This window comes from Pyrus communis, chromosome 5 (assembly GCF_041283825.1).
Source record: "Pyrus communis isolate YQ-2024b chromosome 5, ASM4128382v1, whole genome shotgun sequence".
Taxonomy (NCBI): domain Eukaryota; kingdom Viridiplantae; phylum Streptophyta; class Magnoliopsida; order Rosales; family Rosaceae; genus Pyrus; species Pyrus communis.
The window spans coordinates 9,343,669-9,369,653 of record NC_142569.1 but is presented as its reverse complement, the minus strand read 5'-3'; the positions used below and the strand labels follow the sequence as shown (position 1 = coordinate 9,369,653).

At 38.9% G+C, this 25,985-nt stretch overlaps 6 protein-coding genes across 7 annotated transcripts; 1 reads left to right on the top strand and 5 right to left on the bottom strand.

The window, feature by feature from the left end:
- Positions 1-429: 429 nt before the first annotated feature.
- On the bottom strand, positions 430-5,107 carry LOC137724415 (uncharacterized). Its single transcript, XM_068463158.2, has 2 exons — positions 2,803-5,107; positions 430-2,567 (listed from the first exon to the last, which is right to left on the bottom strand). The coding sequence occupies exon 2, from the start codon at positions 2,557-2,559 to the stop codon at positions 856-858; it is 1,704 nt and encodes a 567-aa protein (XP_068319259.2). The 5' UTR covers positions 2,560-2,567; positions 2,803-5,107; the 3' UTR covers positions 430-855.
- LOC148696713 (pentatricopeptide repeat-containing protein DWY1, chloroplastic-like) lies at positions 3,411-3,716 on the bottom strand. Its single transcript, XM_088693343.1, has one exon. The coding sequence runs from the start codon at positions 3,714-3,716 to the stop codon at positions 3,411-3,413; it is 306 nt and encodes a 101-aa protein (XP_088549469.1).
- LOC137724710 (pentatricopeptide repeat-containing protein At1g11290, chloroplastic-like) lies at positions 3,918-5,102 on the bottom strand. The gene has a single exon (XM_088693342.1). The coding sequence runs from the start codon at positions 5,100-5,102 to the stop codon at positions 3,918-3,920; it is 1,185 nt and encodes a 394-aa protein (XP_088549468.1).
- Positions 5,108-12,075: 6,968 nt separating the features above from the next.
- Positions 12,076-17,762, top strand: LOC137724418 (G-type lectin S-receptor-like serine/threonine-protein kinase At4g27290). Its single transcript, XM_088694177.1, has 7 exons — positions 12,076-13,486; positions 13,609-13,740; positions 16,056-16,210; positions 16,289-16,499; positions 16,577-16,814; positions 16,908-17,058; positions 17,235-17,762. The coding sequence occupies exons 1-7, from the start codon at positions 12,121-12,123 to the stop codon at positions 17,529-17,531; spliced, it is 2,550 nt and encodes an 849-aa protein (XP_088550303.1). The 5' UTR covers positions 12,076-12,120; the 3' UTR covers positions 17,532-17,762.
- On the bottom strand, positions 12,131-19,772 carry LOC137724708 (pentatricopeptide repeat-containing protein At4g25270, chloroplastic-like). 2 transcript variants are annotated; one of them, XM_088694179.1, is made up of 5 exons: positions 17,359-19,772; positions 15,664-15,741; positions 14,297-14,684; positions 14,032-14,152; positions 12,131-13,505 (listed from the first exon to the last, which is right to left on the bottom strand). In XM_088694179.1, exon 1 carries the CDS (start codon positions 19,596-19,598, stop codon positions 18,774-18,776), a length of 825 nt encoding a protein of 274 aa, XP_088550305.1. In that variant the 5' UTR covers positions 19,599-19,772; the 3' UTR covers positions 12,131-13,505; positions 14,032-14,152; positions 14,297-14,684; positions 15,664-15,741; positions 17,359-18,773. The 2 variants fall into 2 exon arrangements, with proteins under 2 accessions (XP_088550305.1, XP_088550306.1); XM_088694180.1 differs by lacking the exon at positions 15,664-15,741.
- LOC148696712 (uncharacterized) lies at positions 18,038-18,658 on the bottom strand. The gene is made up of 2 exons (XM_088693341.1): positions 18,281-18,658; positions 18,038-18,067 (listed from the first exon to the last, which is right to left on the bottom strand). The coding sequence occupies exons 1-2, from the start codon at positions 18,656-18,658 to the stop codon at positions 18,038-18,040; spliced, it is 408 nt and encodes a 135-aa protein (XP_088549467.1).
- Positions 19,773-25,985: the final 6,213 nt, after the last annotated feature.

The window sequence follows — 25,985 nt, the reverse complement described above, 5'->3', positions numbered from 1 at the left end:
CATAGAAAGCCTTAGCTGTTAGTATCTTTGTCTCCCAGAGGATTTCTATTGTTACGATTCACCGCTATCACCATTTCGTTGTCTGCTCCTTACTTGTCCAACTTTTCACAGCAGAAATCGATGGTTTTCTTTATCCCCTACGTTCTATTGACAAGGCCGCCAAGTATTTTTCCGAAATTGTCGATTTGTGAAAAGCTAGATCAGTGTGGTTACCTACTACAAGTTGTAGGTACCAGGCTAGGGGGGAGGGTTGGCGTTGGTCATGTATCTGATTGATCCGAGTTGATCTCAAACTTAGGTCAAGAATATCGACTGGTTGGTCGATATTGCGACCGCACTGAATTTCAACAAATGAAAACCCGATACCCAATCATCGGAAAAAACATAAACATGCTTATTTACGAAGCAAAGAAATTAAACGAGTAAAAGTTTGAAACAGATCTCTGAGTTTTGTTCTTCAAGTGGTACCAACATGGAGTTTGAAACGGATCTCAGAACAGCTGTTGGACTTAATTTACAGAACAAAACTGAAGAATGCAAGTTCTCTCCAGAGTTAAATCCTCTCATAAAATAATTAGCTTCAAGTACATAAAGTAAAGTGTCTAGATCAAAACTTCTGTCTTGAACTTGTTCAATGCTGCCCAATTCCAAAGCCTGAATATATATGTCAATGGTCATAAGGAATGCATCTCCTATCGTTTTCCTTTCTTCCCTCATCGATCGATCTACACCAAACGATTGAACAGCCTGCCGGAACTGAGTTTCCAAAACTTCTTGGCCCTAGAAACGACTTGGCCATAATCTTCTTTGCTGTTCTCTCCTGTCACAGTATTTCCGTTTTGTTTTCCCTCGTTTCTATCCCGGTAAATCCTCAAAGTCATACTGCATAACCAGTCTTTCCACTGTATTCGGACTCACTACGTGTCTCAGGTGCAACTCTTTTAAGACTCTGGCTGCCAGTTCCAGTTCTCCTTCGTGCGCAATCCCTTCCACAAGAATGGTGTAGGTCATTTCGCTAGGCATACGCCCTTTCTCGATCATCATCTCAAAAACCTGGAAGGACAAGTCTGTTCTTCGAGACTTGCAGAAACCGAGTATAAGAGCATTGAAATTGTCCGTATCAGGCCTAAGGCTGTTTTCTTCCATCACCTTGAAAATCTCCATGGCCTCATCCAGCATACCCTCCATACACAATCCTCTGATCAGAGATGAATAAGTATAAGAATCTGGAGTGAAACCGTGCTTGGTCATTTCGTACAATAACTGAAATGCTGGAAACGTGTTCCCTTTCCGACACAAGCTTGTGATTACGTTTTTGTACAACTCGTAGCTGGAGCACTTTTGTTTATTGCAGAGGCTTTGAATGATAGAGAATGCCTCTGGCACCAAACCTTCCTCACAGAGCACAGCAATGGCATTGAATGTTCCCTCATTAGGATTACACCGCCGATGAACCATTTGGTCTAGACACTTAACCGCACCATCCACTTTCCCCTCTTTGCAGAGATGAGCAATGATCGGATTGTAGCTGGCAGCGGTAGGCTTGAACCGACCTCTTTGCAATTCGTCCAAAACTTGAAGAGCATGTTCAGTTCTACCATGAAGTGCAAGTGAACCAATTAAGATGTTATACGTAACTATGGAAGGGGCTCGATCCTCTCCTTCCATCTCAGACAAAAGCACATTTGCCTCTTCCCACCTACCCTCGTGACACAAACTCCTTAGTACGATGTTATAGCTGACAACATTTGGATCGAACCCCATCGAAGGCAAACTCCTAAAGAGCCGAAATGCCTCGTCAGTCCTACCTTCCTTGCACAAACCAGTTAACAAGACATTGTAACTGACCACATTAGGCTTTCCACCTTTAGCAATTATCTCCTGCAGGAGCTTCATGGCTTCATTGACCCCTCTTTCCTTATAAGCAGCTTCAAGTAAGAAAGAGTACGTATAAACATTCGGAACCAGACCCTTCTGTATCAGTCTATCCAAAAGCTGCAAGCTCTGATTCAAGTTTCCGCGAACGCAAAGCCCTCTGACGAGCGAATTGTAGGTCACAGTATTTGTCGGATATCCATATTCCTCCATCTTCTCTACCAGCTGCATTGCATACCCAATGTTCCCTCTTTTACACAAGTAATTCACCAAGAAAGTATAAGAAGCTGCATCAGGTATAATGCCGGAAAGAACCATCATTTCGATGACTCTGACTGCCTTTCGCATCTTATTCACTTTGCAGAGGTCATACAAGAGCTGAGTTGCCTGAGCCACATCAGGCTTCTGGCCCTTCCCCACCATAGACTCAAAGTGCACAAAGGCATCAATGAGTCTGAGCTCCTTACTTCTTCTGTCATTCTTGGCATGCCTCCAGTTGGGCAAGGCGAAAACAGTGTCTTTCGGAGAAATCGTGATCTGGGAAGCCGCCAAAACTCTGGAAAATCCCTTGCTAAGGGAAAGGGGTTGAAGATTCCTGATGTGGGAGAAGAACCCACAAGTTTTTCTGGTGGTTTCTGACGATGGGTGTGCAATTGGAGACACTGAATTTACGAGAACCGCCATTGACAGAGCTAAAATATAATACAAAAGATTGAAACTTTTTGCCACAGATAACAAGGATCAAAATTCTGGGCTGGTTAAATTCTCATCAAATGAACATAAACAAATGGATGACAGAATGCTTTTTCAGGATGAACAAGGATAAGATGGACCGGATAATTTTAACACGAATCAATCAAAAAACGAGAGATGAACAAGAAATGGAGAGAGAGAGAGAGAGAGAGAGAGGAGAAATAATTAACATACATGCACTCGATGTCTTCAGCTGCTGGGTTTTTTTTCAGGAATGATTGGTTGGTCCATTTGCCATCCCACTGCTAAACAAAATGAATTTCTGTTTTTCCATTTCTAATCTGGTAACTTGTAAAATCAGACCCCAAAAATAAGAAGGTAACTGGTAGAACGAATAAAATGTCACGATAACGGTAAATCCGTTCCCGTCACTAGTATCACTGTCCGGTGTCCACTGGGACCACTACCATACTTTGTTATCCAGTACGCTGGGGGGTGGCTTACATCCACACGTATTTTGACCAGCTTGTGAAGCACGCACTGTCGTATTCATGGATGGGCTACGCTTGCATGGTCCGCAGTTTATGGGCTCCGTATTCATGGATGGGCTATCGCTATGAATGTGATAAGGCGTACTTTCACAAATTTAGACACTACTTTTTTATTCAAGATTTAGAAATATAGTCCCTCCTGACTTCCTCGAGCAGTGTTTGACGCCTCTAGAGCAATGCTCTAACCCTGCTGAGACCCCTTGATAAGTGCTCGAGGGCTTGAGTAAATACACTTCGCCACTTCATTTTCAAGCACCTTGCCACATCATTCAATAACCTGGATACCGAAAATCACCAGAAATCTCTACAAGAACAATCCCCATTTTTGAAATGGTGAAACCTCAAGGAATCTCTAACAATAATCTGCAAATCAACAATCTTGGCCTTGAACTTGATGGCATTATGGCAGTCCCCACATATCCTTAAATTCTTGAATACCCGTATTGTCGATTCGCCATTCAAATTGAGTATCCCAAAAGCAACAGCAAGTTTCTCACTGTGGTTGCAAAGGATCCCCACTTTCTCCTCTTGATCCACATCTTGCAGAACAAAATCAGTGTTGGGGACATACCCTACCAATCTCATCTTCTCACCCATGTCAATCAGAAACTTGTATATCTCCGTGCTTCACTCACCGGCAACAAACGGATAGACTATTCTTCAGCTGAACCAAAGAACAACCCGGTGTTTTTGTGATTCCTCTCTCTCATTAACTTCCTAGTTTCTGAAGCTTCTTCCCATCGCTTGGCAGTGACTAAAATGTTGGACAACAACACATAGTTGCCAGGGTTATCTGGTTCAATCTTCGAAGAGCTTGTTTGCTGCAATTTTCACAAGGCCAACATTTTTATGAACTCTGCACGCACCAAGCAATGCTCCCCAAGCACCGGGAGTAGGTTCCATTGGCATTCTTTGTACGAACTGATATCCCTCTACTAGGCGACCAACACGGCTAAGCACATCAACCAAACATGAGTAATGATCTGCATCGGGTTCTATCGAGTGATCCCTCCTCATTGAATAAAAAACCATGACGCCTTCACCAACCAGCCCGAGAATGGCTACAACCGCACAAAACACCAGTGAAAGTAACAGAATTGGGGGCTTCACCCCGGAATCTAACATTTTTCTGAATAGCAACAAGGCTTCTTCTCCATTCCCATGCATCGAGTTTGCGATGATCATAGTATTCCAAGCAACTGTATCCCTTCTTGGCATCATATCAAAGACCCTCTGAGAAAGTTCCAACTCACCACATTTCGCGTACATGAAAACCAAAGCTGTTGTGGTAGCCAAGTCCTCCATTAAACAATTCCTAAAGATGTAACTGTGCACCTCTTTGCCTGCCCTTAAGCTCTCCAAATCTTTGCAAGCTGGTAACAAACTAGTAATTGTGATCTGGTTGGGCTTAATTCCTGATTCTTTCATCTGTCCGAGCATTTTCAGCGTCTGTTCCGTCTGCCCATTATTCAAGCACCCACCAATAACAGTATTCCATGAAGCACCATCCAACTTAACAACTTCCCTTCTCATCCTATAAAATAAAGTTACACCCTTTTCGCAATCTCTGTTCGAAAAATACGCAGCTAGAAGTACATTCCAGGATACGACTTCTTGTTTAGACATCATATCAAATACCAACTGAGCTTGTTTAACGCTCAGACAACTAGCATAGATATTTACAAGGGCGCTGCTAACTGTCTCTTCCATTCCATGTCTGACCACAAACCCATGAACCAGACTTCCCAAATTCAAATCTTTCAACGCCAAGCAAGCGGGTAGGATTGAAGAAACTGTTACTACAATGGGTCTCACTCCATTCAACCCCATCTCACAAAATACCTCCAAACCTTGTCTAGGCATCTCGCAGTTAACATAACAAGAACACAAAGAGGTCCAAGACACCACATCTTTCACTGCCATGGCATCGATAACCCATCTTGCCCCATCAACATATTTACATTTTCCAAACATATCGGCCATTGCATTGCACAAAGAGACATCCGTATGAAACCCGAATCAAATTGCATCATCGTGAACTTCTTTAGCATTTCTAACATCACCAAGAGCAGCACACGCCGTAGCAACTGACAGAAGCAGAAGATTATCGGACACAATTCGCCAAGCTCTGAGCGAAGCCTAAAGATTTATGGATTCCTTGAGGAACCCATGTCGCGTGTAGCCTGATATGAGCATAGTCCACGCAAGCAGGTCTAGTTCGGGAATTTGATCGAACAGGCGGCGTGCACGTTGTAAATCACCGGAATTACAGTAGATTTCAAGAACCTAAGGCTCAGGTGAGGCGGGACGTTGGTGGGTAGCTTTGAAAGCATGTGATATTATTGTTTTAATGGCTTTTGCATCTTGTCATCTGCAGGGAGAAGCTTCGAGTTTGCAAGTGCTTTTGAAAAGCAGTTGAGAAGTACCGTTTCTTCGCGCCAGGACAGCTAATAAGCGACAATGACTCTGTCCAGGCATGAACGACCAGCTCCGTGTGTTTATTAGCTTTATTGTAGGCATGGAACGGCATTCCACCCGATTGCATTTTATTTTGTTTTGTTTGTTCTTTTTTCTTTTGTAATAGCCAAATAAAAAATAGTTTGATTTTTTTATTACGTTGTTAAAATTTCAAAGTTTAATAAATATTATAGTTTGTTTATATATTGGATAATTTTTAAATGAATAAATGATCTTAGAGTTTGTTGATTTTTAGCAAATAATAAATGCTAAGAAGACTCTCGCAAAAGTGGGACTCTCTGCTACTGCATATTTTTGTTACAATGTTTTATAATATTCGCAAAGAGTCGATGTAGAGTCCCACTTGAGAGAGTCTCCATTTTTTTAACAGATTAGACCTTTAAGTTAAATAATTTACGCTTCTAATCATTGTGCAAAATTGTAGGATAAAAAAAAAGTTAGTAATGTAGGATAAAAATTCAAATAAGAAGATTGCTAGCATTCCTTTTTAAAGATATGAACACATTTCTCTTTGAGATTTAAACACATAACCATCATATTTGATTTTCTCGCTAATACTTACCATCATATTTGAGGTAGGTTGTGGAATAATTTAATACTTAGAAGTTAAATTAGGGTTTGTGTTTCATGTTGGGGCATATGGGTGGTCGAATAAATTTCAAGTTTTGAAGTGCTAAAAAACGGGGATGGAACAATTTCTGGTTCAAGTGTCCAATTGCAGAAATTTGTGAATTTTTTTCCGTAATGTGCATGTGGAATCTAAAGCCCATTGCTCATTAATGCGAAAAAAAGCTCATTGCTCTTCCGTAATGTGCATGTATTGTACATATGATGTGCATGTAGGGTGCATATAGTGTATATGGTGGCGACGTCACAAGTGATGAAGTCTTTTTTTTTTTTTTTTTTTTTTTTAATTTTGAAAAGAGAGTTGTGAGCTTTTGGTTTTTAAGTTGGCTTAGATTTGTGAGCATATGTCATGTGCATACAGTGACCAAATCCTGAAAAATTCATCCACAAAACACCATCATTTAATGATTGGGCTTTGTTCCCACCATTAATGCAAGTCCAATGGTGGTGGTCTTAAGCCTCGATTGTTTACCGTGTTGCCAGAAAATGGCCGGAGAACTTGTGGTCTGCTTGAGTTTCTATCCCAACGATCGGGGATGAAATTCGTGACAAGGCTAGGTGTTTTGAACTCGTGAGGACAAGATGAAATTGGTGATGGCTTTTAATTTGGACGGTGTTTGTGACATCCCACATCGCCCAGGGGGGTGGATCCTGTAAGTCTTATATGTATATTCCCATCTCTACCTAGTATGAGGCCTTTTGGGAGCTCACTGGCTTCAGGTTCCGTAGGAACTCCAAAGTTAAGCGAGTAGCGCGCGAGAGCAATCACTTGATGGGTGACCCATTGGGAAGTTCTCGTATGAGTTCCCAGAAACAAAACCGTGTGGGTTGGTAGCGGGCCAAAGCGGACAATATTGTGCTACAGTGGAGACGAGCCCGGGATGTGGTGGGGGCCCGGGCGGGGATGTGACAATTTGGTATCAGAGCCAATCCCTGCCCGGAAGTGTGCCGACGAGGACGTCGGGCCCCTTAGGGGGGTGGATTGTGACATCCCACGTTGCCCAGGGGAGTGGATCCTGTAAGCCTTATATGTATATTCCCATCTCCTCCTAGCACGAGGCTTTTTGGGAGCTCACTGGCTTTAGGTTCTGTAGGAACTCCAAAGTTAAGCGAGTAGCGCGAGAGTAATCTCATGATAGGTGACCCACTAAGAAGTTCTCGTATGAGTTCTCATAAACAAAACAGTGATGGTGTGGTAGGGGCCCAAAACGGACAATATCGTACTACGGTGGAGTTGAGCCTGGGATGTGGTGGGGCCCGGGCTGGGATGTGATAGTGTTGGTCAGGATAACAGTGCACCGTGTGTGCACAATGAGAAGGGGAGAGAGAGTGCGTGATGGAGAATGTGAGAGAAGAAAGTGAGGAAGGGGGATATAGAGTAGAGAGAGAAATCAGAAAATTGGAGGAAATATATACAAGGGAAATTAAGTTATTTCAAGGTGTAGGGAAAATCCTATTTCTGTCCGATTGTTGTGCATGATGTGTGCATATTCGAAATGTTCTATTTCTATCCCAAGATTAAGAAATTGTCCTCCTTCTGGGTATTTTCCCTTTAAAATTTGACGACTAAGAATTTAACAGTCATGAGATTTTATGAGCCAATTCATTCCATAATTTTCGCTAACTGATAATAAGTAAATAGATAAATTACAAAAAACTATTTCAACTATAATTCGAAACCACAATCTCATACCTCATGTTTTAAACATTACAATCTCATACCTCAAATTATGAATTCGTTGCAATGTCAGACATCTATTCAATTTTCTGTTAATTTGACTGTTAAATAATGACATGACAGGAGTGGGGCCCCTCATTCTCTAACTAGAATAAAAAATTAATTAATTAATTAATTATTTTTAATTTTTTAATTTAACATTTAAAATTAATTAAAAAAAACTCTTCTTCCTCACTCTCTCACTCTCTCACTCTCTCTGCTCCCACCCAAGAATCCGCCGGAACCCAGCCGATGCGGAGCACAAGACGCCGTGATAGGAGCATATTCATGCGACTTAAATGGCTTGTTCTCGTTCATTTACGTTATGTTTCTTTAGTTATTTTAATCGTTTATGCTTCTTTTGTGTGTTTTCAGGATCATAAGACGTGTTTGACGAAAGGATGCATTGTGGAGTGTTTTGGGGCCTTTTGGAGCACTATTGGGCTAAGGATGGATAGCTTATGCTTGGAGCCCAAGTGTTGGATCCCAAGTGTTGGATGAAATTGAAGGCCTTGTATGCACTTGAGGACACAAAGCAATGACCCTAACCCAATTACATAACACCTTGCCGTGGGCTTAACACAAACACCATTCCTTGCCATGCAAGGGGGAGCAATTTGGGTCCATTTTATGCACTTAAACCCTAGCCCAATTACACACCATTGCAGCCAAATCCATTCTTTGCCATGCACATTCACCACCAATTCAACCACATGCACTTATTCCTCCATCATTGCACAACATTGCATTCACATGCAAACACATTCATTTCCATGCACAAAACATCCATTGTCGTGGCCTTCCTTTGAATTTCTAGCTTCCCACTTCATCATTGCACCACATTCTCTTCCATATTCCCTCTTTAATCCACATGCATTCATCATCATTCACCCTAGCTTTAATTCACATGCAAACACATTCATTTCCATGCACAAAACATCCATTGTCGTGACCTCCCTTTGCATTTCCAGCTTTTCTCCTTCTCTTTGCAGCCACACTTCCACATGCATTCCCTCTTTTCCTAGCTGTTTTTCCATCATTAATTCATCCACATGCATCTTTAATCATTCACTCACAAGCTTTAACCAACAAACAAATCAGTCAACACATGCACCCATCACCTAACACAAATTCTTTGCCGTGTACTCCCATGCAATTCCAGCATTCCACCAAGTTTTCCTAGCTGTTTTTCACATGCATCCCCTCACTCTTTAATCATTTCCAACCTAGCAACCCCTTTAATCATTCATCCTAGCTTCCATTAACATGCTCTCCCCTCCATTCTCTCTCTATAAAACCATGCAATGCATTCATACAATTGATTCCATTCACCACAGAAAATCAACCATTTCATACACATTCCAGCACCATTCAACCCCTTTGTGCCGTGTATCATCAATTCCAGCACCATTCCTTCCATTTCCACCACTCCTCATCCATTACTCCATTTCACATACACCTAAAGCCCTAAACATCTCCTTAGACCTTGTGCCACAACGAAGAGGAAGAGAAGAGTGCCTAAACGTTCATACAATTCAAGTTTGAGTTGTTGGAATGTTTAGGTGTTTCTTTGATTTCAAAGTTTAAATTCAATTCTCTTTGTTTTGTACGTATGAGGAATGGAAGAGAAGAGTGCCTAAACGTTCATACAATTCAAGTTTGAGTTGTTGGAATGTTTAGGTGTTTCTTTGATTTCAAAGTTATGAGGAACTAAACCCCCTTTAGCTAGGGGGTGATTCGAAACTATGTTTATGCTTGCAATATGAATTAATTATCTTTGGTTGGAATTTCATAAGTTGTGGATTCAATTTGTTTAACCGTTTGATTGATAACTTATTTATGTATGTTTATTGAGAGTGCACGCTTAATTTTCATGCATGAATACGACGCTAGAATATAAGTAAGTTTCACCTAATAGTTATGAACTTATATTCACAAGGAGTGGAGGTTGCTTATAAACAATCGCGTTAAATGAATTCTTGGCACTAGTTTCATGCTCATCATAGTAACGAATGCCTCGTCAACACTTATAGTTTTCATAATGCTTAATGATCTTTGATTGTATCTTTATTGTGCTTTTCACGTAAAGGACTTTTGGAGAATGTGGTGAATTGCGTTGCGCTAACCCATCCAATTCATTAACTTAAGGAGAACTTGACGGTTAATTTAAGCGGACCTAATTAACCCGGGGTGTTGAGTTCCATAACTTATCGAAAGACCAAGTGAAAATCAATCTTGTATGCAAGTGTAACATGTGTGGAGAAGAACCCCTTGGCTATTCCATCATCCATATTTTCATCACATTCATATTTACATTTTGCCCTTAATTATATTCTGTCCATTTAATTTAATATCGTCCAAACACATTTCCCCCATATTTCATTGAGTCTTAATCATTCGTATTTGTTTTATTTTTTTTGTCTTTAAGCATTTGGAGTCATAAACACTTTCAAATTCGTCAAAATCAAGTTCTAGTTTCTGTTTGAGTCAATTTGATCGTTTTAGGCAGTTTGAGGATTTCAAAGCTATTCTGAGTCATAGTAGTCTTGTTAAGAGTCTTTACATTTAGTTTTTGTGTTTTCAAGTCAATTCAAAGTAGATTAGCACCCCTAGTTAATCCCCGATTAGAACGATTCATACTTACATCATTACTACAATTGTCACAAATAGGGTTTAATTTGTGTGTGTATAAATCTCGCATCACGCCGTAGACGTTCAGAGTAAACAACATTGCCACAAAAAACAGAGAGAAATGGACGCCGTGTCCCCTGTTTTTGAAAAGCCCTATTTTCGTAAACTCGTTGACGAGCTTCCTGTAATCTTTGGAAACTTCGGAAACAAAATAGTTTTCGAGATGGAATCCGGTGAAGAACTGGTCTAGGTGCTGCCAGGCGGAGCCGGGTGGTAGGCGACGAACGCGTCCGTGACGTCTTGGCCGGCGAGGCTGAGCTACGGGAGCTACGGGAGCTCGCTGCAGGGATGGCGGTTGGCCCCATCGGAGACGTTGCAGATCTTGCCTTGTACCCAGATCCATAGATCTCCAAGTTGGTTGTGGGTGCTGAGTTTTTCCTGGGGCGTCTGTGACGTCTTGGCCAGCGAGGCTGAGCAACGGGAGCTCGCCGCCGGGATGGTGGTTGGCCCAATCGAAGACGTTGTAAATCCTGCCCTGTATCGAGACCCATAGATCTCCAGGCTTGTTTAGATGCTGAGTTTTTCTTGGGGCGTCCGTGACGTCGTGGCAGGCGAGGCTGAGCAACGAGAGTTGCAGGCTTGCAGCAGAGAGAGTGCGTGAGTGAGGAAGAAGAGAGTTTAATTAATGATTTTTTTAGAATTAATTTAATTGTTAAATAAAAAATTAATAATTATTAATTTTTTATAATTAATTTAATTGTTAAATAAAAAATAAAAAATATATTAAATTTTTATTCAAGTTGGAGATAAGTGGCCTGCTCATGACACGTCATCATTTAACAACTAAATTAACAAAAAATTTAATAAAGATCTTACATAAGTTGAGGTATTAGATTGTACTATTTAAAAGATGAGGTATAAAATTATAATTCGACCCATAATTTTTTGTAATTTACGTAAGTGAATTATTGTTTCATGACAGCTGGGAAAAAGGTATTTGTCATATGAATTTATTTGGCAATCAATTTTATAGTAAGCAGTCAACTTAGTTGAGTCTAAATTGTTAATAGTCAAAGTTGTTGGGTCAATTAAGAAAACCGAGTCTTTTAATTTACTTTGATTTTTCATTGGGCCAATGGTCCATCTTCTCTGCATAATTTTTGTATTAATATTTTTGGATAAAGTATGCAATCTCAGAACAACCATGCAAGCCTTGAGAAGCTTTTTTACGTGCTTGTTCTTCTGTTTGTCTCTTTTAAAATTTGACAACTAAAAATTTAACGATGATGCGATTTTATGAGCCGATTCATTCTATAATTTTCGCTAACCGATAATAAGTGAATTATAGTTCCATGACACTTGGGAGAGAGGCATTTGTCATATGAATTTCTTTGGCAATCCACCATTGAACAAGTGATCACTGTTATTATCAGCTGTCAACTTCGTTGGGTCTGAATTGTCAAAAGACCATAACTTTCTCTCCAAACCAAAGTTGGGTTAATTAAGAAACCCAAGTCTTTTGATTTACTTTGATTTTTCTTTGGGGCAATGGTCCATCTTCTCTGCATAATTTTTGTATTAATTACTTTGGACAAAGTGTACAATCTCAGAACAACCATGCAATCATGCAGAGCCTTGAGAAGCTTTTTTATGTGCTTGTTCTTCTTATTCTCCGTTCTAAGAATCTCAGCTGCAACTGCATCGGGTACAATCACTCCGAGTCGATATATAAGAGATGGTGAAACTCTGGTTTCAGTAGGTGGAAGCTATGAACTGGGATTCTTCAGCCCTGGTCAATCGAAAAGCCGGTACTTGGGAATATGGTACACTCTTTCTACTGATGCAGTTGTGTGGGTAGCCAACAGAGAAACACCACTTGGTGATTCTTCGGGACTTCTGAAGCTCACCGAGCAAGGAGTTCTGGTCCTCCTCAATAGCTCAAACAACATTGTGTGGTCATCGAATTCTTCAAGAATCGCGGGGAATCCAGTGTCGCAACTCTTGAATTCTGGAAATCTTGTGGTGCAAGATGAAAACGAAACTAACCCGGATAACTTCTTGTGGCAGAGTTTTGATTATCCTTGTGACACATTCCTACCGGAAATGAAGATTGGTTGGGACTTGGTTACCGGTTTAGATAGGCATCTCTCATCTTGGAAGAGCACAGAAGATCCTGCTCCAGGAGAGTTTTCGGTACGAATGGATTATCGTGGCTTACCACAACTTCTTCTTATGAAAGGAGCTAAGATACAGGCTAGAGCAGGGTCATGGAATGGCGTTTATTTGACAGGACTAGGATATGGTGTCAGAGAACCAAATCCAATATTTGCTTATGAATTTGTGTTGAACAAGGACAAGGTCTATTTTGAGTACAGCCCCCGAAGCATGTCAGTGTTCTCGAGAATTGTCTTGAACCCATTAGGGGTCGCAGAGCGGTTCACTTGGGTGTACCAAAAACAGAGTTGGGAACTTCCCGCTACATTCCTAGCAGATCGATGTGAAAGTTATGCCTTGTGTGGTCCATTTTCTAGCTGCAGTTTCAATAATAACTCTCCGATATGTGCATGCTTGAAGGGATTTGAACCAAAATATTCGGAAGATTGGTATTTGGGATATTGGTCTGATGGATGTGTTCGAAGGACTCCGTTGGCCTGCAGCGATGGAGATGGCTTCATAAAGTACAGTGGGATTAAATTGCCAGACACATCAACCTCGTGGTTTGATAAAAGCACGAGCCTTACGGAATGCAAGGGATTATGTTTGGGAAACTGCTCATGTACTGCGTGTGCAAATCTAGACATCAGGGAGGGAGGAAGTGGCTGCGTGCTTTGGTTTGATAACCTCACCGATATAAAAGAATTCACTCCCGGTGGTGGTCAAGACCTCTATATACGGGTGGCAGCTTCAGAACTAGGTACGTCTTTGACCTCTAGCTGCAGTACGCAAAGTAGGGCTTAAATAAGTCAGTGTTAAAATCACAGTTATTGCAACACTACAAGATGACATGAAAAGTTTGTTTTAATACGGATATTTCAGATCATGCAAAGAAAAAGAGCAATTTCAACAAGAGACAGCTACTAGCAATTCTCCTCAGCTCTGCAGTTTTTCTCATGGGATTGCCAGTTGGAATGATATTGTGTATACGGAAGAAGAAACTCAGAAATGAAGGTAACTATTTTCGGACACATTAAAAATGCATTAGATAAGGTAGTTAGTATTTAACTAGCGATGGTGCTCGCACGATGCTGCGGGTTTTTAAACCATATAAAACATATCAAAAGTTTCACGTATATATATGATATGCAATATTTATGCATGTGATTCATGTTTTCTTAACCATTAACAGAACAAACTAAAAAAATGAAAGTCAAAAACTACACTCAAGTATAAATAAACATGCGGTCTGCAAATTCATTTCTAAGTTCTACAACTGCCACTTATTCCAAAACAACTACTTACTCGTCCTCTCCATCCTCTTTCTCTCCCTTCATAATCCCTGTGATTGTCTTTTTGGATTTTGGCAGCTAAACATGCTCATTTTAATATTCTCTGCATCCACATCATGAGGACCTTTTTGTGCCTGAAGTTGCAGCACAATAATATGAGAAATCTTGCAATACAACACTACCAATTTTAAAGATCATAACATGCAGAGAGACAGTGACATGACAATCTTCCAAACAAACAATGGGGTTTAAGGAATGCATTTCAGAATACTACATACCCAAAATGTTGATTCCAAGTTGAGCATATAGAGAGAAGAAGCTATCCACAAAGTGTAAACCACCACGTGATATTGAAAGATGGTTTTGACGTGTTGGGTGATCCAGTAACTATTGCAAGTTCGAATCTAAGTTTAAATCCCTATCAGCACTAAAACATTATCTTTCAGCATAACTCATGACTCAAGCTAATAAATTTAACAACTACTCTCAGCTCTAAATCTTAAGAATAATCAGAAATCCAACAACCTTGAAGATATTTGACCCTCCCCAGTCCACAACATAGAATTGATGGTATCCAGACGCAGTATCAAATTTAAAATAGTATTGCACCAGTATCAAATTTCAAAAAGCCAACGGCCCAATTGTTCCCTCCAACTATCCAAATTTCTGAAATTCACAAACACAGCAAATCCATTAGCAATTTGACATGCTTAGTACAATCAAAATTCACAGGAACAAACAAAGGATTGAACAAACAAACTTTGCGAGCTAATTAAATATTCACACACACTGCACTCACACACACTGCATACACACACAAACTGATTAGACACAATGCACAACATTCACACACACAGTCACAGACACTCACACGCACACCCGCGCATACTGTGTCATATGCACACACACACATTCACACATACACTCCATGTGTATTACTTTGCACACAATATCTTTATCACACATAGACTGTCATGAAAAACCATTTTGCAGATTTGACATCCATTATAGCACAAATTAGGGTTATGTTCGTATCTCTTCAATAATAATGTATATATTTCCACTTTAGCACCATTTTGACATCCATTCTAGCGCGTTACAAAAGCTATTATCAACATTTGTGTATTAAGAGATAAGCTATATTCTTAATCTGGTATCAAAAAGGTGTTAATTTGGGCAAAAACATTTGTGTATCCTATAGTTTTTTAGCACAAATTAACTATCCATTCATTTTAGTATTTGCATTATCTACCCGAAACACAGTACCTAACCAATTTCATAATCAAATTCAGCAACGTATACATTTCCCTTGTGATTTTAGTTTACACTACTCTTAATATAACTCGATTTACCCTTCTATATTGCATTTCAAGTTATACACTATACCTGAATGAATTTTCTAGATTGCATTTTCTATATGAATTCTGTATTTAGGCAGTAAACTGTTGGATATAACCAAGGTCCTAATTCCTAATCACTTTAATTGATCAAAGTGGCCAAGCAAATCTTTTTGCAGCTTGTCTTTGAAAAAATCCTACTTGGAGTAAAAATGAACAGTAATAAGTTATAGCATAACTAGTAAATTGAATTCGACATACAAAATAACAATTTGACCACTGCACATATAACTCCATAAATTAATTACCACATCAACCTTGAGAGGTCCAACATGGCTAAAAGTCGCAAAAACTTTTCCATGTTCAGTTCTATTCACCTAAAAACACTGAAAAGCAGAGGAAAACATATAAATTCATTAAAATTAGGGTTATGTTCGTATCTCTTCAATAATAATGTATACATTTCCACTTTAGCACAATTTTGACATCCATTCTAGCACGTTACAAAAACTATTATCAAATACACTTCCAAAGCCCACACTTGTCCAAACCTACGGACAATATTACCCTCCTAACTTTTAGTAATTACCTCAGCCCAACACAGATTTGGTGGCAGCAGTATGTAGAATAGATAATTTCGATAGTGTAGCTAACAGTTCACATCATTTTATACATGCTGAAGAATCTTCCACTATTTCAGGACTCAGAAGAAAGGATTGCAGACAAGAATACGTTGGAGAAGACGGGGAAGAGATGGAGTTACCACTGTTCGACTTGACCACCATAGCTAAAGCCACTAACAACTTTTCAAGCTGCAACAAGCTGGGAGAAGGTGGCTTTGGACCCGTGTACAAGGTAACATGAATTCATGCAACGAAAATTAGCTATATTGCTATAAATTTTTTTAAGTCTTTTCGAAATGGTGGTCCACAGGGTACACTGATAGAAGGAAAAGAAATTGCAGTAAAGAGGCTTTCAAAGAATTCCGGACAAGGAATGAGAGAGTTCAGAACTGAAGTTATACTCATAGCTAGACTTCAGCATCGCAATCTTGTTAAGCTTCTTGGTTGTTGCATTCAAAAAGATGAAAAAATTCTAATATATGAATTCATGCCTAGCAAAAGCTTGGACTTTTATATTTTTGGTATGATCCTTCATTTTCAACCTTATTTACCTAGGATTCAATGTGCCATTGAAATAACAGGCTTAAAGTTTTTTCAGATCAAGAGGGACAAAAGTTGCTCGATTGGCCTAAGTGCTTCCACATTATCGGTGGAGTTGCCCGAGGGCTTCTTTATCTTCACCAAGACTCTAGATTAAGGATTATACATCGAGATTTGAAACCTAGCAATATTTTGCTAGATGATAATATGAACCCCAAGATTTCAGACTTCGGCCTGGCTAAAACATTTGGCGGTGAACAAAGTCAGGCCAACACAAATAGAGTGGTTGGAACCTAGTAAGCATGCTTAGACTTGTTTTGTGGTTTAAAATTTTCGTTGTTCTGCTTTTGAAATTCTTTCTCACTGGTCACTACATATTGATCTGGCAGTGGTTATATGTCTCCGGAATATGCAGCAGATGGAATTTTTTCGATGAAATCTGATGCGTTTAGCTTTGGAGTCATACTGCTCGAGATGTTGAGTAGGAATAAGAACAGGGGATTTTGTCATCCAGATCACGACCACAACCTTCTTGGACATGTAAGTTTAACCAACGAGGTGATGATATTTTACTTTAAAAAGAACAGCGAATTAGACGGTGCTCTTCGAAGCACGTCTTCTAATGACATGCATTTAACAGTATAGATGGTCTGCAGCAAAGCCCCTTTTACATATTAGCCCACTAACATATCATACATGTTTCAATTTGTTTTAAGGCATGGATACGATGGATTCAAGATAAACCACTAGAAGTGATCGATAAGACGTTTTGTGATTCATGCAACATATCTGAAGTGATAAGGTGTCTTCATGTGGGGCTGTTATGTGTGCAAAGAGTACCTGAGGATAGACCAAGCATGTCATCTGTGGTTCTGATGTTGAGCAGTGATGTTGCCTTGCCGACTCCAAAGCAGCCTGGTTTCTACACTGAACGAAGCGTCCCTGAATCACCATCCAGGACGCTTCTATGTTCCAAGAATACTTTCAGCATTACATTGATGGAACCTCGGTAGATCATCATTGCAGTGCTTGTTAGTCCTTCAATCTACCATCACAAAACGTGTTTGGAAGGTTGACGTGAAGCTTACAGCCTTGGCTGGGAAACAATGAGACCTGCGATTGTAACTCTGCAAGAAAAATATTTATGATTACAAGTTTATCAGTTCCTAAATCAGAATAAAGAAAGGACTTGGGGTTGTTAGGTGGTTGAAGAAAATAAGTTATTGCTAAAGTTGTGTTTACTATTTATTGATTTTATTTTATTATTTCATGATAACATAAAATTTATTGAGAAGGAAAGTAGATCCTGCACTTAGGTCTCCTTTGGGTATTTGATCAAGTCGCCGGAATTGACACTCTAAGCCTGGTTCGAGATAGGTGTTTGTCATTTAAGTTTCTTTGGAAATCCTCTATTGGTAGAAAATCTTCAGTGCAGGCATTTGGACCACGTGACCATCTTCCCGCAAACACAAACATCGCACTAAAGTGAGGCAGCCGTACTGAAGTTTCTCTCTACTGTCTATTCGAGCATTGTCAACGCCTGTTCGGTCTGCCCATTATTCAAGCACCCACCAATAAAAGCATTCCATGAAGCACCATCCAATTTAACATCTACCCTTTTCATCCTACAAATTAAAGCTACACTTTTTTTTTTTTTTTTTTTTCGGAAGCAAGAAAAAAATATAGTAAAGGAAAAACCCCCGAGGACAACCGTTCCCTACAAAATCAAACTGAAGAGCATGAAGAGCAAATGAAGGAATACGAGGTAATCCCAAAAATGACAATCAGTAATAAGAAGGCCTTGGTGAGCGAAGGCATTCACCACAAAGTTTGCCTTTCTAAAAATATGTTTCCAATCAATGCAAGCAAATTTGGTTGTCATCCACTTGATATCTTCAATAATAGGAACCAGATTCCACGGCTTTGCACCCCGGTCCAACACTGACTGAATGACCAACTTAGAGTCTCCTACCATAATCTTTGTATAGCCCTTCCTCTGAGCATAAAGAAGGCCCTCTTTGAGAGCCCTAGCCTCCACTTTAGAAATAGTGGCACCATCAATATTAAAAGCTCCACCGCCGATGAGCTGCCCAATATGATTCCTCAAGACAAATCCCGCTGCAGCCTTGTCCCCAGCCATTGAGCCGTCAAAATTTAGCTTAACATAACTCTGATCTGAAGGGTGCCATTTAATAATCGTGGAAATATCATTAGTATTTCTACTTAAACCCTTACAATTGGCTTTAAGATATTGCTCACCCATAGATATAGCCAGTAAAAGTTACACCCTTTTTGCTATCTCTGTTTGAAAAATACGCAGTTAGAGGTGCATTCAAGGACACGACATCTCGTTTAGACATCATATCATATACCAACTGAGCTTGTGTAATGCTCAGACAACTAGCATAGATATTTACAAGGGCGCTGCTAACGAAAACATTCTCTTCCATTCCATGTCTGACCACAAACCCATGAATCACTCTTCCCAAATTCAAATCTTTCAACTCCGAGCAAGCAGGTAGGATTGAAGAAACTGTTACTACATTGGGTCTCACTCTATTCAACCCCATCTCGCGAAATACCTCCAAACCTTGTCTAGGCATCCCACAGTTAACATAACAAGAACACAAAGAGGTCCAAGACACCACATCTTTCACCGCCATGGCATCGAAAACCAGTCTCGCCCCATCAACATATTTACATTTTCCAAACATAGCAACCATTGCATTGCCCAAAGAGACATCCAAATGAAACCCAAATCCAATTGCATCATCGTGAAGCTCTTTAGCATTTCTAATATCACCAAGAGCAGCACAAACCTTAGCAACTGACAAAAGCAGAAGATTATCGGGCACAACTGGCCGAGCTCTGAGCGAAGCGTAAAGATTTATGGATTCCTTGAGGAACCCATATCGCGTGTAGCCTGATATGAGCATGGTCCACGCACGCAGGTCTGGTTCGGGAATTTGATCGAACAGGCGGCGTGCACATTGCAAATCGCCGGAATTACAGTAGATTTTCAAGAGCCTAAGGCTCAGGCTCAGGTGAGGCGGGACGTTGGTGGGTAGTTTTGAAAGCATGTCATATATTGTTTAAATGGCTTTTGCATCTTGTAATATGCAGGGACAAGCTTCGAGTTTTAAGTGCTTTTGAAAAGCAGTTGAGAAGTACCGTTTCTCCGCGCCAGGACAGGTAATAAGCGACAATGACTCTAGGCATGAAACGACACGCTCCGTGTGTTTATTAGTTTTATTTCAGGCATGGAACGACATTTCACCCGATTGCATTTTATATTGATTTGTTTGTTCTTTTCCTTTTTTTGAAAGACTTTGTAATAGCCAAATAAAAAATAGTTTGCCTTTTCGTTTACGTTGTTAAAATTAAATAAATATTATTGTTCGTTTATTTATTGAATAATTGCTAAATGACTAAACAATCTTAGAGTTTGTTGAGTTTTAGCATATGAGAAATGCCAAAGATACTTATAAAAGTGGGACTCTTCATAAAATCTATACAATCTCATATTTTTTTAGATAATGTTATATAATGCTAGCATGAGAATTAAAAAGTGAGTTAAAAAATCGTTGTGCAATATTGCAAGATAAAAAGAGAGTGAATAATGCAGAATGAAAATTCAAATACAAAGATTGCCAGCATTCCTTTTTAAAGATTTGAACACGTTTCTCTTTGAGATTTAAATATGTAACCTCATCAGATAAACTGAAAACAAAATGCAATCAAATAATGATTTGCATAACCCTATGGATGGTCATTTACTTTTGACATGTGCACAAATATATTATTTATTTATTTTCTCAAATGCAGACGCATTTTTTTATTCAGATACAGACACATTTAATGAATAAACTTGGTACAAAAAGTTGGTTCCCTTCACCCAATGATTTGATTTTCTCGCTAATACTTGCCTTCGTATTTGAGGTAGGTTTTATTAGCTAATGCTTGAATTCCATATAAGATTTCACATGCTTGATGGCCATTTTGCTTCTTTTGAAGATGAAAGTTATGCTTCTGTTTATCTCTTTTAAAATTCGACGACTAAAACTTTAATAGTCATATGATTTTAGGTCGATTCATTTTATAATTTCCGCTAAGTAAGTGAATTATTGTTTCATGACAGCTGGTAGAGAGGCATTTGTCATATGAATTTCTTTGGCAATCTACCATTGGACAAGTGATCACTGTTATTATCAGCTGTCAACTTAGTTGGGTCTGAATTGTCAATAGACCATGACTTTCTCTCCAAACCAAAGTTGGGTTAATTAAGAAACCCAAGTCTTTTGATTTACTTTGATTTTTCTTTGGGTCAATGGTTCATCTTCTCTGCATAATTTTTGTATTAATTTCTTTGGACAAAGTGTACAATCTCAGAACAACCATGCAATCATGCAAAGCCTTGAGAAGCTTTTTTATGTGCTTTTTCTTCTTATTCTCCCTTCTAAGAATCTCAGCTGCAATTGTACTGGGCACAATCACTCCGAGTCGATATATAAGAGATGGCGAAACTCTGGTTTCAGTAGGTGGAAGCTATGAACTGGGATTCTTCAGCCCTAGTATGACACGCTCTGATCTCGATATTCTCCAAATACTAGGATAGACACGTGTTGGTCGACATCCGAGAATGACGAAAACCATTTATTGAGTGCAAATACTAAAAACAAGGGATAGATAAGACTTATAAATATAAAAGAATAATAAATATGCATTTAAGGAATGTGTTTAGAGCATACAACTAACTAAAACACTAAAAGAAATAATATAAAATTGAATGAAACAAAGGATGGATCCTACACCGAGAAGATCGATGCCAATACGGAAGTGCCTTGACGCTGGGATTGTATGCCTCGATTCTAAGTCCTGAAGGGGGTGCAAAACAAATATGAGTGTACCAAGTTGATATATATATATATATATATATATATATATATATATATATAATAAAACAGTTATCAACATACTAATCCCCAGGTTTTATGAAAACACATATATCATGATAAAAATAGGTTTTCTGAAACCTAGCATGCCGTGCAATGTCTCAAAACATATCGCATATATATCGTAATCACTAGTGAATGTCCAATATTCCTCCAGGCCCCATGCCAGCTCCCCGTCTCTGTGCTAATTGCCAGAGGAAAATCACCACATGCCCCATGCCAGTTCCCCATCCCTGTGCTAATAGCCAGAGTAAAACCATCTTCAGGCCCTATGCCAACACCGTAACCGTTGCTCGGGACGGAATCTATCCCTCGCCCCGTAGCGGAATAGGGTCTACTAGGTAAGTACAAAACCATTGAACATACATTTATTTGAAAAACAACTTCATAGTATAAAGTCATTCATCATCTATACTATAAAGAAGTGTTCTAAACGTGTTCTAAATATTATATTGCCATCCATTAGATATTCTATAAAGAACACGGGTTATAGGAAAAATAGTAATAATTCAAACTAGCCTCAATAAGCATGTTATCTCATAAAACGTTTCGTAAAACGTAATCATTAAATCATGCTTTTCATGTATGCATTTCTACTATTAAAACATGCATTTTTAGAAGGGGTCCACTCACAGATACTTAGCTGCCGAAGAACCACGCAAACTAGCGAACACGAAATCTTCACAAATAATTGCCCCTAAGCACATAAAGGATCCAATTAATAAAACTCTATTATAACAATTGAATTTGGGAAAACGGACGTTGAAAACGGATTCAGGACATCGAATTACCCTAAGAAGGGTCTTAGGTAAATTTCGTAATAATCAACAAGGGAATATTCTCTTCCAGATAACATTCCAGGAATATCCTTGGAAGGATCCAACCGGGTTTGGGACTTAGGGTTTGAACTTGGTTTAGGTTTAGGTTTAGGTAGGTTGGGCTTAGGATAATGGGGTAATGGGTTAAGGGTTTCTAATTTAAAATGGGTTTTAGGGCTGGGTTATACTAGGTTTGGGCTTGAAAGCCTAGCCCAAGGGTCTTTGGGCTCCAAAAAAATAAATAATTAAATGGGTTCGGGCTTTGGGGGGTCATGGGCCTAAGGCCATCTCCAACCGAATGGTCTAGAGGGCTAGAGGGCTGAAAATAGTCTGAAAACCGTCTCCAACAGAGGGTTAGGCCAAATGGCTCATGGAAGAGAAGGCCCCATGGAATTTGAAAGGGCCAAAGGGTTGGCCAGAAAAAATGGAAATCTTGTCGGTTAAAACCAACAGGAATGATTTGAATTTTTTTTTTTTACAATTTTATTATTATTTACGAAATTTTCCCTATAACTTCTATTTTTCATATTTTTTTTAATTCTGTTTTTTTCCTATTTTATTTTACAAAAAAATTTTCATATTTTTTTTAAATTCCTTTTTTTCCTATAACTTATATTTCACAAAATTTGTTTCATATTTTTTTTAATTCTATTTTTTTCCTATAACTTCCTAAGCCATTATACAACATTTAATTAAATAAAGTAACATGAAACAACATTAAATAACATTAACCAACATAAAAATTATACAACATAAAAAAAAACATTTAACAACATGAAATTTAAACAACATTTAAGTTGTAGTTTTTAAATAATAAATTATGTTTGGCCCTATGACCCTCGGTTGAAGATGGTTTTTTGTGACAGGGCTAAAACGAGCCATTTGGCCCTCGGTTGGAGACAGAGGCCAATATGGCCCTGTACTGTTCATTTAAATATTAATATCTTGGAGGGCTAGAGGGCTAAAACGAGCCTTCTGGCCAGCCCTCGGTTGGAGATGACCTAAGGCCCGAGTTCTAAATGGCCCAAAAGCCTAAATGACAAAGGGTTAGGGGTTTAGACTAGGAGAGTTGGGCCGGCACGACCCAAAAACCATTTTTTAAAGGAAAATATCCTCAAACTTAGTGAAAATACAAAAATACATTTTTTGTTCTGTAAATCCTGTGACGGGTTGTTACATGGTAAATCGAAAAGTCGGTACTTGGGAATATGGTACACTCTTTCTACTGATGCGGTTGTGTAGGTAGCCAACAGAGAAACACCACTTGGTGATTCTTCGGGACTTCTGAAGCTGACCGAGAGCAAGGAGTTCTGGTCCTCCTTCTCAATAGCTCAAACAGCATTGTGTGGTTATCGAATTCTTCAAGAATCGCGGGGAATCCAGTATCGCAGCTCTTGGATTCTGGAAATCTTGTGGTGCAAGATGGAAACAAAACTAACCCGGATAACTTCTTGTGGCAGAGTTTTGGTTATCATCTAACAAAACTGTATATTTATTGGTCATGCCAATAATAGTTCGGCATATAGATTTTTGGTTCATAAATCTGAAATTGCAGACATTCATATAAATACTATACTTGAATCTGCAGAAGTTGAGTTTTTTGAGGAAATTTTTCCTTATAAAGATGGGTCATATGTTTTGAACAAAAGAGTACATGAGGTTACTACAAGAAATGATGACGATAATCATGCTTCAACTTCGAGAGTTCAAAGCCAAGATTTGGAACCACGAAAGAGTAAAAGAGCAAAGATTGCAAAGGATTTTGGTCCTGATTTCCTCACTTTTGTAACCGAAGATGAGCCTCAAACTTATAAGGCTGCATTAGAATCGTCTGAAGCACCTTATTGGAAAGAAGCTATTCAAAGTGAAATAGAATCCATCATGCAAAATAATACATGGGAATTGGTTAATTTGCCTCCTGGAAATAAACCAATAGGACACAAATGGATTTTCAAGAGGAGATTGAGACCGGATGGTACCATAGACAAGTATAAGGCTCGTTTAGTTGCCAAAGGGTATCGTAAAAAAGAAGGACTTGACTACTTTGACACTTATTCACCAGTAGCTAGAATAACATCTATAAGGTTATTAATAGCTATAGCGTCTGTGTACAATCTTGAGATACATCAAATGGATGTCAAGACTGCATTTCTAAATGGTGAATTAGACGAAGAAATATATATGGATCAACCTGAAGGTTTCATTGTCAAAGGTCAAGAAAAGAAAGTTTGCAAGTTGATTAAGTCATTATATGGACTCAAACAAGCGCCTAAGCAATGGCATGAAAAATTCGATCATAATATTGATTACGAATGGATTTGTAATCAATGAAAGTGATAAATGCATTTATGTTAAGAAAACGAAAAATGCTTGTGTTATTGTATGTCTATATGTTGATGACATGCTTATAATGGGAACAAACAAAGATGTGATTAACTCCACAAAGAAAATGCTAAATTCTAGTTTTGACATGAAAGATATGGGATTAGCTGATGTGATTCTTGGAGTTCGAATTCTAAGGAATTCAGATGGATATGTCTTAACTCAATCACATTATGTGGAAAAAGTTCTAAAAAGGTTTGGACATTATGATTGTAAACCTGCAGTAACTCCTTTTGATCCCATTCATAAACTTACTAAAAACGAAGAAGAGAGCGTATCTCAATTGGAGTATACCCAAGTTATAGGTTGCTTGATGTACATTATGAATTGTACAAGACCTGATCTTGCTTATTCAATAAGCCGACTAAGTAGGTATTCAAGTAATCCTGGAAGAGATCATTGGAATGCTTTAATAAGGGTATTAAGATACTTAAAGCATACAATAAACTATGGTTTTCTTTACACTCAATATCCCCCAGTATTAGAAGGATATAGTGATGCAAATTGGATTTCAGGGAGCACAGACAGTAAATCCACAAGTGGATATGTATTTACACTTGGTGGAGCAGCTGTGTCATGGAAATCATCCAAGCAAACATGTATAGCACGTTCGATAGTGGAATCAGAGTTTATAGCCTTAGATACAGCTGCTGATGAAGCTGAATGGCTTAAACATTTTCTAGAAGATATTCCATTATGGCCCAAGCCTGTGACTGCAATATGTATACATTGTGACAGCATGGCTGCACAAGGTCGAGCCAAAAACGCTGAATATAATGGGAAGTCGAGACATATAAGGCGACGACATAAAACCATTAGACAACTACTCAAGAATGGAACTATTTCCATTGATTATATTAAATCTAAGGAGAATATTGCCGATCCTTTGACAAAAGGCCTATCCAAGGATCAAGTGGCATTTACATCGAGGGGAATGGGTTTAAAGCCAACTCAATGAGTTATAACTTGACGGAAACCTAACCTAGCTAATTGGAGATCCCATGGTCTAGGTTCAATAGGCAAACTAGTTGAGGGAAACTCAAAGTAAGATACACACAATCTTTACTCATTCTTATGATGGAAAACAGTGTGTTGCCTGTTAGACGAAAAGGGTGAATAACTATTCTTAATAATGCTAATATCTTATGACTAAGATGAATAGAACAGGATATTCTTTATTAGCATTACCTATATGAGATTGATGTGGGGTCGCATCTTTGAGAATTGGTATGGCTACAATTCTCTAAAGGTCTCATGAAATCAGGATATGTTCAGGACCAAAATGAACTCAACCGTATGAATTGACGTGTGTTCA

Coding starts and splice junctions, on each gene's coding strand:
- LOC137724415 (XM_068463158.2), bottom strand. CDS start 2,559: ATGGCGGTTCTCGTAAATTCAGTGTCTCCAATTGCACACCCATCGTCA.
- LOC148696713 (XM_088693343.1), bottom strand. CDS start 3,716: ATGGGTGAGAAGATGAGATTGGTAGGGTATGTCCCCAACACTGATTTT.
- LOC137724710 (XM_088693342.1), bottom strand. CDS start 5,102: ATGGCCGATATGTTTGGAAAATGTAAATATGTTGATGGGGCAAGATGG.
- LOC137724418 (XM_088694177.1), top strand. CDS start 12,121: ATGGTCCATCTTCTCTGCATAATTTTTGTATTAATTACTTTGGACAAA. Junction 13,487..13,608: donor GGTGGCAGCTTCAGAACTAG/GTACGTCTTTGA, acceptor CGGATATTTCAG/ATCATGCAAAGAAAAAGAGC. Junction 16,500..16,576: donor CTTGGACTTTTATATTTTTG/GTATGATCCTTC, acceptor AAGTTTTTTCAG/ATCAAGAGGGACAAAAGTTG.
- LOC148696712 (XM_088693341.1), bottom strand. CDS start 18,658: ATGGCTGGGGACAAGGCTGCAGCGGGATTTGTCTTGAGGAATCATATT. Junction 18,068..18,280: donor GTCATTTTTGGGATTACCTC/GTATTCCTTCAT, acceptor AATAATGGGCAG/ACCGAACAGGCGTTGACAAT.
- LOC137724708 (XM_088694179.1), bottom strand. CDS start 19,598: ATGCTTTCAAAACTACCCACCAACGTCCCGCCTCACCTGAGCCTGAGC.